This window comes from Rana temporaria, chromosome 13, assembly GCF_905171775.1.
Source record: "Rana temporaria chromosome 13, aRanTem1.1, whole genome shotgun sequence".
NCBI classification, from domain to species: Eukaryota; Metazoa; Chordata; class Amphibia; order Anura; family Ranidae; genus Rana; species Rana temporaria.
Genome location: NC_053501.1, coordinates 68,153,546 through 68,171,427, shown reverse-complemented (window position 1 = coordinate 68,171,427; position 17,882 = coordinate 68,153,546). Strand labels below are relative to the sequence as shown.

Sequence of the window (17,882 nt, the reverse complement as noted above, 5' to 3'; positions counted from 1 at the left end):
GAGATATTTACCATATACGCTTGCGCCGACATTTCTTCAGCAGCCATGCCGTGACCGACGTCATTGCGGCTCTGGCCAGTCACAGCACCGGAGCACGCAAACCCGGTTTAAGGGGACCAGTGCAAGAGCTTCGATTAAAGGTATTTTTGTGCTGTGGTGACTTTGTGCTGTACTGTTTTTTTGCTGTGTCACTGTCTTTTTAAATGCGCCATTTTGCCGGAGTCCCGCTTTACATAGCTCGGTGGCCATTTTCTTGTGGTCCAGAACTGTTTTTTTTTTTACACATTTGGCGGCCATCTTAGAAATCGTTTGGCCGATTTAGCGCTGCAGAAATGACACAAATCTACCATACGCAGCACAGCCGACTTCTCTGCACACTTAGGCTTCTCTCAGACTGCACGGCACCTGGGTGAGGTGGTGAGTTTCCCTGGGGGCCCCCATACTCTGTAAGGCCGGGAGGTGACCGTGGGTGACTCTGCTTTGCTGTTAGGGGACACAGCAGGGGGGGGGGGGGGTCATTGGGAGGCCTGGACAGGTACTTCTCCCCTGTAAGCCTGTGTTAACCCTTGCAGCCCCTCCCCCTGCCACATCTGCTATGCAATGTCGGTGACATTTTTTTCTCGCCAGTTTGAAGCGACTGGTGGCCGGATGGGGGGTATATTAGCGCCCCCCTCCCTGGCCTGCTTCTGGGGATATCTCTGACACTGTATTGTCAGATGATGCGGGCTTAACCCACACGCACAGTGAGAGCGACTCTGAATCAGGGTCGGTTGCTGTTTGGAAATGTTGAAGCTATTTTTTTCTGCAGGCGTGATACTCAGTACTTGGAGATGGGGTGGTGGCTCCTGCTGTGCCAGTCCTTTTTGGGTCCCACTAACCGCCACACACTGACAATGCTTTCCTTGTGTTCCTTTTTTTGGGACAGTAAGGAATGGGATACGCTGCAGAGTTTTTGCTTGCGACCCGTTATCCCTTTGTGGAGGACCTTCTTTTTTTTTTTTTGCAAAGTGGGTCTCTCCTTTGTCCGTGGACCCTCCCGTGTCCAGGTGAGCTAGCCACCATGTGAATGGGGCTCCTGCCTTTTGAGGACCCCGCGGATGGGAGAATGGAGGCTGTGGCCCGCTCCATCTTCGCGGTAGGGGGTTCGGCTGTGAGACCGGTTTTTGGCCGGAGCTCTGGTGTCACGGACTCTGACTGTACGGGCATCGTTTTTTTTTTGCTGCAGGAGCAGGATGCTTCCGAGACCTGCAAGGACCTGACTGAACAATTAGTTCGGGGTCTTAGAATTTGTCTGTGAGTCGGTCCTGGTTACGCTCTTGCTTTCCAGGGCTTCCGCCTATACGGTGGTACTGCGCCGCCTTGTGTGGCTGATGTGCTGGTCTGCAGACTAGTCCTCAAAGAAGGCCTTGGTGGATGGCCTTTAAGGGTGAACGGTCCTTTTGGGACTTCCCTGAATGGCATCATTGAGGGTGGTAAGAGCATGCTGTTCCCACAGTCTGGGAAGGGCTAGGGACCTCGCCATGTGCAAGGACCCTCCTTTACTACCCCAAGAGGGTTTTTTTGCCCACCCTGTGCGGTGGGGAAGGTTTACAAGGTGCTAAGACCCCCGCTGTGGGGCAGCTGCGCACCTGGTACCGCAAGCCCAACAAGTCTGCGGACATACCTGCTTTCGCCTGAAGGTCTGCCCCCCCCCCCCTGCCTCGGGTGGGGGAACTGGCTTCGCGGCTCGGTGGAGGTCTCTCCTCTCTGACCGTTGGGGTTGCGAAGTGGTTTCCTCGGGTACAAGATAGAGTTTCTCTCTTGTCTACCAAAACAGGTTTTTTTCCCTCCTGGCTTTCTCCGGTTCGCTCTGTCAGAGGCTGTCCAGGATCTTCTGGTCAAGGGGAGTGATTGTGCCAGTTCCCTCGATGGAACTGTCTCAGGGGTTTTACTCCAATCTGTTTGTAGTCCCCAAGAAGGATGGGGTCCGTCCAATCCTGGACCTCGAGGCCCTCGTTTGTTTTGTCAAAGTGCAAAATTTCAGGATGGTGTCGGTTCGCTCAGCAATAGCGGCACTCCATCAGGGGGATTTTCTGGTGTCCTTGGATGTCATGAACGTGTACCTGCATGTTCTCATATGCTCAAGGTACCAAAGATTTCTGTGTTTTGCGGTCAGGGGGGGCAATTTTCAATTGGTGTCCTTCCTGTTTGGCTTGGTGTTGGCACCATGGGTTTTCACCAAGGTGCTCATCCCGATACTGGCCCGGCTGTGACAGCGGGGGTTTGTTATCATGGGATGTCTGGACGACATTCTCCTACGAGCTTCTTCGAACTCAGAATGGGTGGAGGACGTGTCTATCACGTGTCAGACTCTCCAAGAGTTTGGCTGGCTTCTGTATTGTCCAGAAGTCAGTGTTGATTCTGTCTGAGGGACTGGAATACCTGGGACTAGTCCTGGAGTTTTTTTTTTTTTTTTCCCTCCTAACAGAAAAACTTCAGACTCTGCAATCTGCTGTGCAGCAGTTGCCGACCCAGAAGTGGTCATCTCTGCGATGCTGCAGGAGGGTTCTGGGTCTGTTGGTGGCCTCTTTCTAGGCGGTTCCGTATGCCCAATTCCACACCAGGGTACTACAGAGGGAACTGCTGTCATGTTGGGACAAGCTTCCGTCATCTCTGGATTACCAGATTCAATTGAGTCAACTAGTCATGTCTCCCCTGGTGTGGTGGCTGGCATCTCCGGTGCTTCGGGCCGGGAAGTTGTTTTCTGCCGTGCCACTGGACAGTGGTCACGACGGATGCCAGCCTCTCCGGTTGGGGAGGGACTCAGGTGGAGTCCCGCCTACCGATCATTATTCTGGAGCTCCGAGGAATCAAGCTGTGCCTTGCCAGGTGGTCCCTGGATCTACAGGGCCGACCGGTCAGGATCCAGTCCGACAACGCCACGGCCATGGCGTACGTCAATCATCAGGGAGGCACACAGAGTTCTGCTGCAACGACTGAGGTCGCGCACATCCTTCGGTGGGCTGAAAGGTCCGTTCCGGCTCTATTGGCCATGTACATTCTGGGAGTTTACGGAATTGGCAAGCCGACTTCCTAAGTCAAACTGCACTAGACCAAGGAGAGTGGTCTCTCCACCCGCAGGGGTTTCAAGGTCTGTGCCAAAAGTGGGGCACTCCAGACGTGAACCTTCTAGCGTCCTGCCTCAACCGGAAGGTGCCACGATCGTGGCCAGGTCAAGAGACCCGTGGGTGGACGCATCAGGCGCGTTGGTGGGGCACACTATCGCCTTTTTTTTTTTTTTTTTTTTTTTTTTTTTTTTTTTTTTTTACACCTTCCCTCCTCGGAAGCTTCTTCCTTGCCTGCTGCGCAGAGTGGAAGCCGAAGGGATTATATCAATCCTGATTGCCCGCGTCGCTCCTGGTACGCGGACCTGGTGCGTCTGGTGCAGACGCCCCCTGGTGTCTTCCCCTGGGAGATGATCTTCTGTTACAGGGTCCAATCTTCCACCCTGTTTTACAGCCACTGGCTTTAGCGGCGTGGCTGTTGAGAGCCAGGGGCTGAAGGACCGAGGCCTATTGGGCTCGGTGGTCTCTACCGTGCTGCCTGCACGGAAGTCTACCTCATGTAGGATTTACCATCATACGTGGAAGGCCTACATCTTTGTGTGTGAGGAGATGAAATGGCATCCTCGTACATACACGGTGTACAGGATTCGGCTGTTTTTACAGCAGGGAGTGGATCAGGCTCTTGCCTTTAAGTACGGTTAGGAGTCAGATTTCTGCTCTGGCTGTTTACGTTCAGCGACCTTTGGCGCGTACGTTTGGTCAGGGGGGTCTGGCATGTGGCCCCTCCGGTGCGCCCTCCACTACCCCCCATGGGACTTGAATTTAGTCCTTTCGGTGCTTCAGGATGCTCCCTTTGAGGACATTCGGGAGTATTTTTGTTGACTGTCACAAAAGGTGATTTATTTCTGGTAGCAATTACCTCGATCAGACGAGTGGCTGTCTGAACTGGCGGCCTTGTCTTGCAAGGCTCCCTACTTGGTCATCCATAAGGAAGAGGTGGTGCTGCGGCCGCAGCCGTCTTTTCTCCCCAAGGTCGTTTCGGCTTTTCACATTGATGTGGACATTGTTCTTTAATCCTTATGTCCTCGGCTGAAATGTCAGGAGGAGGCCACTTTACATCCTCTGGATGTGGTTTGGGCCCTACAAGTGTACTTATCTGCTACGCTTCCGTTCCGGAAGTCGGACTCACTGTTCGTGTCGGTGGCTGGTCCTACAAGAGGGCCTGGCAGTCTCGTTGGCCACCGTTTCTAGGTGGATCTGACGGATTGTGCTTCAGGCCTATGCCCTGAAGGGACGTGGGCCTCCCTTTCGGGTTATGGCGCATTCGACCAGGGCGATCGGGGCCTCTTGGGCTTACAGGGGTGTAAGGCAGTGACCTGGTTGTCGATCAACACTTTTTCAAAGTTTTACAAGGTGGATGTGTGTGCCTCTTCTGATGCCTTCTTCGGCCGCAGGTGTTACAGGCGGCGGTTTATGGTTGGAGTTTCTCCGTTGAGCAACTCCGGTTTTGTTTGGGGTGTAACCTGGTTTGCTGTGTTATTTTCCCACCCCTCAAAATTTTTTGACACTGCTTGGGGACATCCCGTCAAAGGATGCTGTGTCCGTCTATGAACGGAAGAGAAAATAGGATTTTTGTACTCACCGTAAAATCCATTTCTCTGAGTTCATAGACGGACACAGCACCCACCCCTCCTTTGTTTGTAACGAACTAAGGCTGCTAGAGCAGGGTGTGAGTTATACCCGGGGGGCCATGCCCCCCCCCTGGGAGGAGCTGCACTGAGCAATGTGTTGTTAACACTTAAAGTGATTTTTTTTTTCCTGCCTAAACTCTCCTACAGGGAAGCGGATATAACCCCCTACTGTCAAAGGATGCTGTGTCTGTCTATAAACTCAGAGAAATGGATTTTACGGTCAGTACAAAAATCCTATTTTCATAACGAGCTAGTATGCAATTAGGCCTTTATCTTGCAGGGTTTGTTTTATTTTTTCATGGTTACAACCACTAGGGGCTATTACTACATAAAATGGCACCAATAGTAGGCTTTTTTACTGCATAAACTGGCACCAATATTGGGGGCTATTACTGTGTAAATTAGCACCAAAACTAGGGGTAATCACTGCTTAAACTGGCACCAATACTAGGGGCTATTACTGCCGAAGTATACAAAAAATTATCAGAAAAAAAAAAATCCTAAGATGGTTCTGATCCTAGCGCTCTATGGTGTAAATAGTTTAAGCATTATAGTGGCTATTATATAATAAAATGGATAAAGTAAAATATGTCTCATTGAAACAATAAAACATTAACAGCACTTGAGAAATCAGTGAATAATAATAAATATCATGAAATGAAAACAGTCCAAACACCATCTATATGTCCTCTATAGGGTATTCATATGAACATAAATGAAAACATCAAATGTCCAAATAATCTGCTACTGCGTGATAAAAGAAAACATCAAATGTCCAAATAATCTGCTACTGCGTGATTAAGCGTGGCAGCTCAAACTGGTGTAGGTGCAGGGAAATGCTTTTATCTAGCCCAGGTGAAAATAGAAGATTCCGTCACTTGCGTTCCCCTTTAGGTAATCTACTCACCGGACTGCAGCCTCATACAGCCTTGAAAGATCCTCTCAGGAAAAAGACACCAACAGCTCTCCCCAGGTGTATAGTGGTTCCAATCAATGGGTGTATGCATGTGGCAAAGTGGACATAGAAGCAAGCAGAAAAAACTCCATATAGTGTAAAACCCTTTATTATAAAGATGAACACCCCCACATACGCTTACAGAATAAAAGTAGATAAAAAGCGCGTCACTTATAGAGAAGCATCAGCTCACTCAGATAGAAGTTCCTTACGTTCGAACGTTCTAGCTGCTGGGCGAGTCCCGGGTGGATGCTTCCTCCTGTGACACTTCCTGTCTGAACTTCCTCCCGGAAGTGTTTCCCGGAAGTAATCACGTGACCCGCGAGGCTGGAACAGGCCTCATCCTGATGGCCACAGGACAAGCCTGAAGACTCCACACATTCTGCTTTCTTCACTTCTAAGCAGCCCATGGATCCGGGACGAGGACTACAGGATGTTACAGATGAGCCTTCTTTCCTTACCTTCTTTGTAAGTGTGTTTTGTATAATGTGTCATTAAAAGAACCTCTTTAATACTGTTCTTAGGTGGCGCTTCCTTTCTCTATCCCTCTTTTACTATTACTGGCACCAATACCAGGGGATATTCCTGCATGAATTGCTTGCTGAAATTGCTTTAAACTATAAGAAAAGCTTTTGAGAGGTTTTTTTTCTCTTTCTCAGGTCTGAAGCAATACACAAGAAAGATAGGAAAACTCTTGAAAGCTTGTCTTTTATGTGTTAGGTTAGTACAATAAAAACACAGCATTAGGCTAGGATTTTGCAATCTTATTTATATATACTTATACATTTGGTATGATTTAGTGGTGAAAATGATGAGTGCCCCCCCCCAGATTTGACTGTGGTATCTTATGTCTCCCCCCCCCCCCCCCTGTATATATTGTTCTTAGAGTCACCACTGCTTCTGATTCTAAATCCTTTTGTCACTCGGAGAAAACATAAAAGGAGGGCCATGCTTTACAAAGTGTGAATCAGTAACCACTATTAAAAGTTAAAGATTACACTTACATGGTAAAAGGTGAAATACAGCGCCGTATAATCAAATGCATCATAGGGGACACATCCAGCACACGCAAATGTGACATTTTCAAAGGATAATTTTTCATCTCAGTTCTCATCTCAAAGCATAAAGCCTTGTACATTTTTGCAACATCTATTAAATCTCCCTTTTGTATTACACTAAAGAAAAGATAAGGCACTTTAAAATAAGAAAGCGATTCCTCTCCCTGGTGGGAAGGTAGCTTGAGATGGCCACTTAATGAAGCAGCATCATTCAAATGGTGCCTCCCCCAGTTTCCAAGCTCCATTATAACTGCCTAAACAGATATTCAGGAGGTGCATGGTAGCTTTATCAGTAGTAACAGTCCAGTGGCTACATTACCCCATGAACTAGGAAATTCAAACATAACCTGTGCCATCCATTATGTGCTCGCTGTCCAATTCTCCTGCAGCCAACTTCTGATCTGCAATGGAGGAACAATCCTTCAATCTGCACTTACCAATGATAAAACACACAGTTACAGTACAATGCACGTAGTAAGACAGCATGGCAGTAGAATTCTTTGAAAAATAATTTAAACAGAAATTCACTGTTCTGGGTGGAAATCATTATTTTTGCACATCATATTTAAAATGAGAAAGACAGAGGAAACCAAACAAATGTAAAGGAGGTACTCCGAGTATACCAGTTTATTCAAATGGTTTGAAATACAGAAATGAAAGGTATAATTGGATATAAGCTCTAAAGCATACTTACATTGATGAGAGTAGCAGAGCTTTTAAATCATCTTCTGTAAAAATAAGTGTCTAAAATAAGACATTTCAGCATTGCCTATGGCAAATTATCAGATTTCAGGCATTGCATTAGAAAAAGTTGTCAGATGACTGTGGGATGGTGGTTCTGTCCGACACTCCTTATCTTTACACACCAACATTAGTATATGATAGAAAGCTGCAGAGAATCACACTTGTGAAACAAAGATGAACGTACCAAAAAAAAAAAAAAAACCTATACTGAAAATGCATGTTTTATTATAGGCAGCAATATTTCATTATGATGTAAACATATAAACAGAACTGACATCATAAGCTAAGAACAGACACATCTTGACTGGGGCAGAAAACGCCTCCAAATTGTCATTTGTGAAGGATGAGGCTGATAAAAAAAAAAGGAACCAATGGGCCCACAGGAACCAATCAGATGTTTTGAATCTGCACCATAGGAGTAAAATCTGGCATCAGATGGGTTGTTATGGGCACAAGCACCTCTCTGTCCTCTAATTTTGCTATAAAGGGCTCTGTGTGATAGAATTAAAAGACTATAAGCAGAGCTTGGAACCTGTTTACCGATGTAAGATGAGAAAGATACCAGAAAGATGTCATCTGAGATTACTCGGGCAGAGATGTCAATGTAAAACATAAAATACAGAAAATACATGCAAAACTGAATACAACGAAAGTGCAACATAATCATGAATACTGACTTGTGTTTACATAAGATGTGCATGGAAGACGCTGCAATTTTCAGTACTGGGCAGAGATGAAAATTATTATTTTAAAAATAAAGCTGGCCCTGTGCATTCCAGTCAGGACACCAATGTAATGGTCTTCGGGTGTGCAGCTGTCACATTGGGAGCAGTGGCTGTCTGTGCAGCCGCTGCATCTCAACTGACATTAATGGGACTGCCTGCACGTGGGCACACGGACCACCTGTACATCCCTGTGCGGGCAAACGCGGTCCTTGCACGGGTGTACACTCAGGTAAACCTGTATGAATGAGGCCTTATAGTCTGCTTTACGTACAGTAGAAAGGTGGGAGCCCCATAATAAAAGTTTTAATCCTGGAAATTTGTGACTGCTGCAAATTTCCCATAAAAATGATGTAGGTGTAATATTGTATTACATAATATTTATCCGCTCATCCTTCTACTATACCTCCTGCTGATGATATTTTCAATCTTAAAGAGCCGACTGTCTCAAAAACACCTTCTCATATTAGGGTCCAGCGCTCCACCAGTACAATCGCACATTTATATTCATGCTTGTAAAAGAATCCTCCATACATATCCCAAATGTAAACACATTTCACAGTGTGTAGTGTTTAAGAGTCAGAAACAATGTCTGTGTGGTTAAAAAATTGTCTGGTTTTGTTCCTTTTGCTCATGAAAGATTTGTTCAATTTAAACTAAACTTATAGTAATAAAACAAGTATAAGAGCTGAGAAGCTCTAGCCAGGAGAGATCTGGTTGTATGTGCATACATAATAATAAATACAGGAGGGGTGAGCAGTTGGTGTTCCAGCATCTTGTACCATGTGCACTCTCAGGATCCAGGCTAGTGGGGAAAACCCTACAAGCCAAACGCTTTTTGGGGCATTGTGTCCATTCAGGAAAGTATTCTATTATGCAGCACTGGAAACAGCTAGTTTCTTCAGATGATCCATGAAAACTTGCAGACTGACGTCATCTGTGAGAATAGGGGATCCAGACTCCTGTGAGAACAATGTACATTGATTAAAGCATTTGTGAAAGGAAAAGAGACATTTTCCATAAAACATGAAGGTCTTGAGCCCACCTACAGGGATCATTAAACACACTTAGGCCCCTTTCACACGGACGGCTGTTCTGCCGCAGTTAAAAGCACGTTTATTTTCTGTTGAAATTCAAGACTCGATCAGCTACATTTGAACGGTGCGATTACCTGCGGTTGCGTTTAGCCGCGGTACGATATTGAACGGGGATCCGACTTGGATCCCTGCCAATACCAGGCACTGTGTATGGTATGAATCTTGAGGGGGAACTCCACGCCAAATTTTAAATAAAAAAAACGGCATGGGTTCCCCCTCCAAGAGCATATCAGGCCCTTGGGTCTGGTATGGATTTCAAGGGGAACCCCGTACGCCCAAAAAAACGCGTGGGCCCCCCCCAAAACCCATACCAAACCCTTATCCGAGCACGCAGCCCGGTCGGTCAGGAAAGGGGGTGGGGACGACCGAGCGCCCCCCTCTCCTGCACCGTACCAGGCCGCATGCCCTCAACATTGGGGGCTAGGTGCTCTGGGGCAGGGGGGCGCTCGGTCGTCCCCATGTTGATGGGGACAAGGGCCTTTTCCCGACAACCCTGGCTGTTGGTTGTCAGGGTCTGCGGGCGGGGAGCTTATCGGAATTCGGGAGCCCCCTTTAATAAGGGGGCCCCCAGATCCCGGCCCCCCCACCCTAGGTGAATAAGTATGGGGTACATCGTACCCATACTCATTCACCTGAAGAAAAAAAAAAAAGTAAAAAATAAATAAAAAAACACTATCACTGGGTGACCCCGCCCCCTTATGTCATCACCACCCAGAGCATGATGGGACTGTGATGTCATAAGAGGCCTATATAAATCGGTGCGAGCCGCGCACCCGGCATTACAGCAGAAGGAAGCGACGTGTCAATATCGAAGAAGAGGGAAGAAGACAACATAAGACCGGGCCCCCCCGCTGGTAAAAGAGCTGCAAGAAGACAGCGGAGAAGCCCGGCAGAAGGAAGAAGGCACCTGAGAGACGAAGAAGAGACCCCCTGCAGTCGGAAGAAGACCCCGGAGCTGCCTAATAAATTACTTTTAAAACTGGTGTAGTGTGTTTTTTTTCTCCAGGTGAATGGGTAGGGGTACGATGTATCCCATTACTCATTCACCTAGGGTGGGTGGCCAGGATCTGGATTCCGATAAGCTCCCCGCCCACAGACCCTGACAACCAACAGCCAATCAACATGGGGACACGGTGCTTTGGGGCTCGCTCGTCCCCACCCCCTTTCCTGACCGACCGGGCTGCGTGCTCGAATAAGGGTCTGGTATGGATTTTGGGGGGACCCCCACGCCGTTTTCTCGGCGTACGGGGTTCCCCTTGAAATCCATACCAGATCCAAGGGCTTGGTATTCTCTTGGAGGGGAACCCATGCCAGTTTTTTATTTAAAATTTGGCGTGGAGTTCCCCGTCAAGATTCATACTAAACGCAGCTGACAGTGCACTGCGGTTATGTGCGGATATCGGCGCCAATTCACACCTGGGCGCATTCAATAAAAAAATGTATATTCGAACCAAACCGCAGCTAATGAAACCGCAGCTAAACGCAGTGTGTGAAGGGTGTCATAGGAAAGCATTGTGTGCTTCTAGCTGCGGTAGAATCCACAGCTAAAAGCACCATTCTATCCGTCTTATACAGTAGTATGTTCACACTGCACTAGGAAAACGTTTCTTGCGAGTTAGAGAGGCAGTACAGCTATAAACAAGGATAGCCTAAACACTATAGCAAAGCTTTGCGCTTTTGTGTAGCATCCCTGATATTTATTCTAAGCTCTGTGTATAGATTGACACCTGCTGTTAGCGAGATACTCATAAGCCGGGTTTGTAACCACTTGCCAAGCTCTTAATGTAAGCTTTACTGGAAATAGGGGCTTACAAACCAAACCCAACTACACTCCGTGTAACAAATCCTGAGAAACACCATGGTCATATTTTGGAACTTTTTATGTACTGCTTAAATTTGTTTATGTGCACATTTGGTCCCTATGTTTAAGGCCCTTTTCAGTTTTTTCGGCAGACCTGAATGGGCGCTTCATGTAAGTCTATGGAGCGTCGGATGTCAGCGGTTACCATGTATGCATGATGTCCGTTTTCGTCCGATTTCTCCATAGGAATCAGCGGCCCTCGACAAGCCCCTCCCCGCTCAGTGAGCAGAAAGGGACTTGTCATCCGCCGGCTCAACGGAGAGATCTCCCGCTGAGCTGGCAGACTCTGTGGCAACGGAGCTTAGATGTGATGCTGCAGCTGTCCGGCATAGGCTGTAAGCCCGAGATCTGAGAGATCACATGACTGACGATTGTTGAATTCTCAGTCTGTTTGGAGTAGACTGTCAGTCACTGCTCTCCGCCCTGCCCTTCCAGCACTCACTGGACAGAAGAGAGGGCAGGCACAGCTGGCTGTGGCTCATTGAGAGGTGGAGCCAACTGCAAATCAGGCAGCCAGGTGGATCCTGACAAAGTTGTCAGGATCTTTTCAGAGCCCTGAGCAGCTATGCCACATCAGTTGATAGCGGGCAATAGCCCACTATTCTAAAACACAGGTGGGGTAGTGGCGCTACCTGGGATACAGTAGTGAATCCCACTAAAGTGACAGAAAACACTCTATATAAACATATATTGTAAAATGTGAACCCCATGACCTAAAGGAGATCATCCAATGTAAAAATAATGATAATAATTTCTATGAGCAGTGAGTCAATAGTAAGTGATGAAGCATGAATCTCTGCATAAATATCTGTGCAATAGGAAGCTCTGTATACAGTGACAAAAAATCCCCAAACGTATAAACAGAAAAAAATTGCAAAAAACAGTTGACCGGGCAACCAGCCAGAAAAAAAAAAAAAGTGAAAAAATTGTATAAACAACGTCCAACAGATAATATGTTTATAAAAATGAATGTTCAGAAAAATTGACATATAACAGAAAAACCAAGAAAAATACAAGATTAATTGAATGAGTAGGAAAAAATCCTCATAACAAGTTCATTTTCCATGCAGTAATCCAAAGTGACTTGGTGTAGTATAAAGCAGGTAATCGGATGACTTGCATGCTCCCCCTCCTGGGTCCCCACTCACCAGATGCCACCACCCCTGCAGGGGTAAATACAGTGCCTTGTGAAAGTATTCGGCCCCCTTGAACTTTGCGACCTTTTGCCACATTTCAGGCTTCAAACATAAAGATATAAAACTGTAATTGTTTTGAAGAATCAACAACAAGTGGGACACAATCATGAAATGGAACGAAATTTATTGGATATTTCAAACTTTTTTAACAAATAAAAAACTGAAAAATTGGGCGTGCAAAATTATTCAGCCCCCTTAAGTTAATACTTTGTAGCGCCACCTTTTGCTGAGATTACAGCTGTAAGTCGCTTGGGGTATGTCTCTATCAGTTTTGCACATCGAGAGACTGACATTTTTGCCCATTCCTCCATGCAAAACAGCTCGAGCTCAGTGAGGTTGGATGGAGAGCGTTTGTGAACAGCAGTTTTCAGTTCTTTCCACAGATTCTCGATTGGATTCAGGTCTGGACTTTGACTTGGCCATTCTAATACCTGGATATGTTTATTTGTGAACCATTCCATTGTAGATTTTGCTTTATGTTTTGGATCATTGTCTTATTGGAAGACAAATCTCCGTCCCAGTCTCAGGTCTTTTGCAGACTCCATCAGGTTTTCTTCCAGAATGGTCCTGTATTTGGCTCCATCCGTCTTCCCATCAATTTTAAACATCTTCCCTGTCCCTGCTGAAGAAAAGCAGGCCCAAACCATGATGCTGCCACCACCATGTTTCACAGTGGGGATGGTGTGTTCAGGGTGATGAGCTGTGTTGCTTTTACGCCAAACATAACGTTTTGCATTGTTGCCAAAAAGTTCGATTTTGGTTTCATCTGACCAGAGCACCTTCTTCCACATGTTTGGTGTGTCTCCCAGGTGGCTTGTGGCAAACTTTAAACAACACATTTTATGGATATCTTTAAGAAATGTCTTTCTTCTTGCCATTCTTCCATAAAAGGCCAGATTTGTGCAGTATACGACTGATTGTTGTCCTATGGACAGAGTCTCCCACCTCAGCTGTAGATCTCTGCAGTTCATCCAGAGTGATCATGGGCCTCTTGGCTGCATCTCTGATCAGTCTTCTCCTTGTATGAGATGAAAGTTTAGAGGGACGGCCAGGTCTTCGTAGATTTGCAGTGGTCTGATACTCCTTCCATTTCAATATTATCGCTTGCACAGTGCTCCTTGGGATGTTTAAAGCTTGGGAAATCTTTTTGTATCCAAATCCGGCTTTAAACTTCTCCACAACAGTATCTCGGACCTGCCTGGTGTGTTCCTTGTTCTTCATGATGCTCTCTGCGCTTTAAACGGACCTCTGAGACTATCACAGTGCAGGTGCATTTATACAGAGACTTGATTACACACAGGTGGATTCTATTTATCATCATTAGTCATTTAGGTCAACATTGGATCATTCAGAGATCCTCACTGAACTTCTGGAGAGCGTTTGCTGCACTGAAAGTGAAGGGGCTGAATAATTTTGCACGCCCAATTTTTCATTTTTTTATTTATTAAAAAAGTTTGAAATATCCAATAAATTTCGTTCCACTTCATGATTGTGTCCCATTTGTTGTTGATTCTTCAAAAAAAATTTACAGTTTTATATCTTTATGTTTGAAGCCTGAAATGTGGCAAAAGGTCGAAAAGTTCAAGTGGCCCGAATACTTTCGCAAGGCACTGTAGCATGTAGTATCTGGAGCTGATGAAATCCCAAGGCTTCTCCTCGTCAGCTCACCTCCAGCCCTCTCACTATAGGAAGAGACAAGGGCCCCAATAGTGTAGTATCAAGGTGTTAATTAAAAAATATAAAAAAACAAGGGGTATGAGGATTCACTGTTGAGGAACTTCTACCATCTTACCAGCTTCGCTCAGGACTCAGGAATGCAGGATATCATCTAGCGCAGTGGTTCTCAACCTGGGGTCGGGACCACCTCGGGGGTCGAATGATGATTTGCCAGGGGTCACCAAATCCTGGGCTGTTCCTGAAGCCCGCACTGCTCTCCCAGCCTTTTTGTGGCCACCCAGCTGGGCTGTTCCTGGAGCCCGCGGCCACCCACTCAGCCTCTTTGCAGCTGCCCATTCAGTTCACAGCATGGCTGGGGGGAAATTAACTAGAGGTCAGCTGACTGGTGAGGAATGTAAAGAGGAACGGGCTGGAGAAAACCCTATCTCCTGATTTCGGCATAGGTGTCACTACTCAAGACAAAGTGAATCTGGAGACACAGTGAGTAAAACTACCTGTGATTATAGTTGCCATTAAAAGTCCCCGCTACAGTTCTCAGATCAGCAGATGACCTTAAACAAGAGCACCTAAGTTGGCTGATCAGAACTCCCCCCAACATTGCCACTCATCCCAACTCCCCGCCAGCACTGCCACTCATCCCGTTCCCCCCACCAAGAAGATAAGGAATAAAAATAGAGAATACATAGAAGGGAGAGGAAAAGAAGGGGAAGAACAAAGTATACGGGAGAGAAAGAATAAGAGAGAGCGCAATAAATACGGCTAGAGAGCGGGATGGGGGGGGGGACAAGAAATTAGGATAGAGAGAGATAAAGGGGAAAGAAAGGAGAACAAAGAGAAAGAGTGGTACAAATTAAAATGTACCATAAGGGGTTTACTTCTGTTCGAGTGGAAGGGACTCGTGGAGCACTAAATGTCCATGGGTTAGGGCAGTGTTTCTCAACTCCAGTCCTCGGGGCGCACCAACAGGTCATGTTTTCAGGATTTCCCTCAGATCAAACTGCTGTGGTAATTACTAAGGCAGTGAAACTGATAAAATCACCTGTGCACAATAATGGAAAGCCTGAAAACAAGACCTGTTGGTGCGCCCCGAGGACTGGAGTTGAGAAACACTGGGTTAGGGGTGTAAATTACTTGGTCACTGCTCATAGAAGCTATCATCATCATTTTTACATTGGATGATCTCCTTTAGGTCACAGGTTCACATTTTACAATGTATGTTTATATAGAGTGTTTTCTGTAACTTTAGTGAGATTCCCTACTGTTAGGTACCCCAGGTAGCGCCACTACCCCACCCGTGTTTTATATTATTTACCAGACTCCTTTGTGGAGCTTTTTTAGGGGGGCAGCAACCTTTCTTCTTTTTTAATCCTGTCCTAAGCGCGGTACTTTTCCTGTTTTGAATAGCCCACTATTAGCTGATTCTGAGCCACAGAAGAACAAAAGTACCGTATATACTCGAGTATAAGCCGACCCGAATATAAGCTGAGGCACCTAAATTTTACCACAAAAAAAATGGGAAACCATATTGACTGTGCCTCACTTTGTCCATGTCTCACTGTGCCTCACTGTGTCCATGCCTCACTGTGTCCATGTCCATGCCTCACTGTGTCCATGTCCATGCCTCACTGGGTCCATGACTAGACTGACGTTTAACATGGGAGTCTATGAAAGGGTTGCCCTGACTTTGAAAAATCGGTGTTCCCCAGCCGTAGGTCCCCCACACTTGTAGAGGAGAAATGGGGCTAATGTTTGCTGACACATGATGCTCACATATTGTGGGAGAAGGGGGTGTGCAGTTTGGCTCTTCACCTTGTGCGTTAGATGGCCTTGTCCAGGCACGGATTGCTAGTAAAATGCCGATGTTGTAAAATGAGAGTGTATGCTGAGAACATATATTTCCTTTAAAGGATTAGTACACATTTACAGTAAAAATGTAAAGGTGAACTAACACTGACCACCCTCCCCACCACACCAATCCGCTCACATTGACGAGGCTAACCAATCAGAATCCATCTGGTCTGTCCTGGAAGAGCTGACAGAAAGTTAGGGATTTCAAACCTCTGGATCATTGGAGCGACTGCAGGGGTGCTGACATCTCGGAAACACAGGAGGTAAGTACAGCGGGGGAGAGTGTCCATTGTTCACCTTTACATTTTTGCTGCCTAATGCAGGACAGCATGATTCTGACATTCAGCCATACTGGATAAACTTTCAAGGTCCTGGTATAATTTGAACCCATTATCTTCTAGTGTGGAGGATAACCGCTACAAGCTGATGCATCGTCTCAACTAAAAATAATCAGCCAAATGAATGACTTTTTGAGCTCAGCGGGAATATTTGAGCAATTGCCAGGCAATGACCTGTATAAACTCTCTGATGAAAAAGCAATGGAAAACATGCCAGAACAACAATAGGAGGGATCCAAGTAATATGTTGATAAAACTGGACTGCATTTAAAAAACAGAACTGGTTACTGACCTGTCCCCAGCCATACATGTTATTATGCGTTTGTGATGGGTTCACTTTTGATAGCAGAAAACGAGCCTAGGAAATATAAAACAGTTTGATGTTAATGTAGGCCTATTAAAATTCACATCTTACATAATATAAATCAATAATCGCCCTCTGAGAAAAGCGGACATCCAAATGTGTTCCCTCTCTGTCTATGACTCCATTCCTTCAATAAATAGAATAAGATATGTAAACGTTTTTTTTTTTCATTGTATGAATAAAGTGCAGCGCTAAACAGCTAAAGTGCATTTCGTGTGAATGACACAATGCAAATGATATGTGCAAAATTCAAACTATATATTAAAGTGCAGTCTGTGCAATCAATTGTAATGAACAATATAAAAAATCTAAAATAAAGACTGTGCATAAAGTCTAAAAACACATATGCAATATAAATATCACATGAATAAAGTGCAATTGTGTGCAAACAGAAAAGTTCATATAAAGCTGAATTCCAGCAAAGAAAGTCCCATAAAGGAAGAATGTGTTGGAAATGACGATCAAACATATGGGGGTAGATTCAGAGAGAATTTACGCTGGCGTATCCATAGATACGCGGCGTAAATTCAAATCTGTGCCGGCGTATCTTCTTTCTGTATTCAGAAAGCAAGATACGCCGACATTAGCCTAAGATACGACTGGCATAAGTCTCTTACGCCGTCGTATCTTATGGTGCATTCTCACGCTGGCCGCTAGGTAGAGTATGCAAATTACCTAGTTACGCCGATTCACAAACGTACGTGCGCTCGGCGGTAGTTTTTTACGTCGTTTGCGTAAGTCGTTTTCGTCGTAACGTTGCTCCTGCTATTAGGTGGCGCAGCCAATGTTAAGTATGGACGTCGTTCCCGCTTCTAAATTTGAATTGTTTGCGTAAGTCGTTCGCGAATAGGGCTGGACGTAATTTACGTTCACGTCGAAACCAATACGTTGTTGCGGCGTACTTGAGAGCAATGCACACTGGGATATGTACACAGACGGCGCATGCGCCGTTCGTAAAACACGTCAATCACGTCAGGTCATAACACATTAGCATAAAACACGCCCCCCTTCCACATTTGAACTACGCGCGCTTACGCTGGCCCCATTTACGCTACGCCGCCGCGACTTACGGAGCAAGTGCTTTGTGAATACTGCACTTGCTCCTGTAAGTTGCGGCGGTGTAGAGTAAATACGATACGCTGCACCGCCGTAAGCTAAAGCGCAGCTACGTGAATCTACCCCATGGTGGCGTGCAACCCATCATCACATCAAAATTGGAGGCTTACCAGAAAGCCAGCGACCCCCCCTTGCTCACACAGCGCTTGGTTGGACCTCTGATCCACTGAG

General features: G+C 46.0%; 1 protein-coding gene across 2 annotated transcripts in view; it reads right to left on the bottom strand.

Moving 5' to 3' along the window:
* Positions 1 to 7,343: 7,343 nt before the first annotated feature.
* SEC23A (SEC23 homolog A, COPII coat complex component) overlaps positions 7,344 to 17,882 on the bottom strand; it is a 153,175-nt gene continuing 142,636 nt past the window's right edge. For both annotated transcript variants that reach the window (XM_040333500.1, XM_040333501.1), the window contains 2 exons: positions 16,524 to 16,589; positions 7,344 to 9,176 (listed from right to left, as the gene is read on the bottom strand). In XM_040333500.1, the coding sequence (XP_040189434.1) occupies positions 9,087 to 9,176; positions 16,524 to 16,589 (156 nt within the window). In that variant the 3' untranslated portion in view covers positions 7,344 to 9,086. The remainder of the gene's footprint in view (positions 9,177 to 16,523; positions 16,590 to 17,882) is intronic.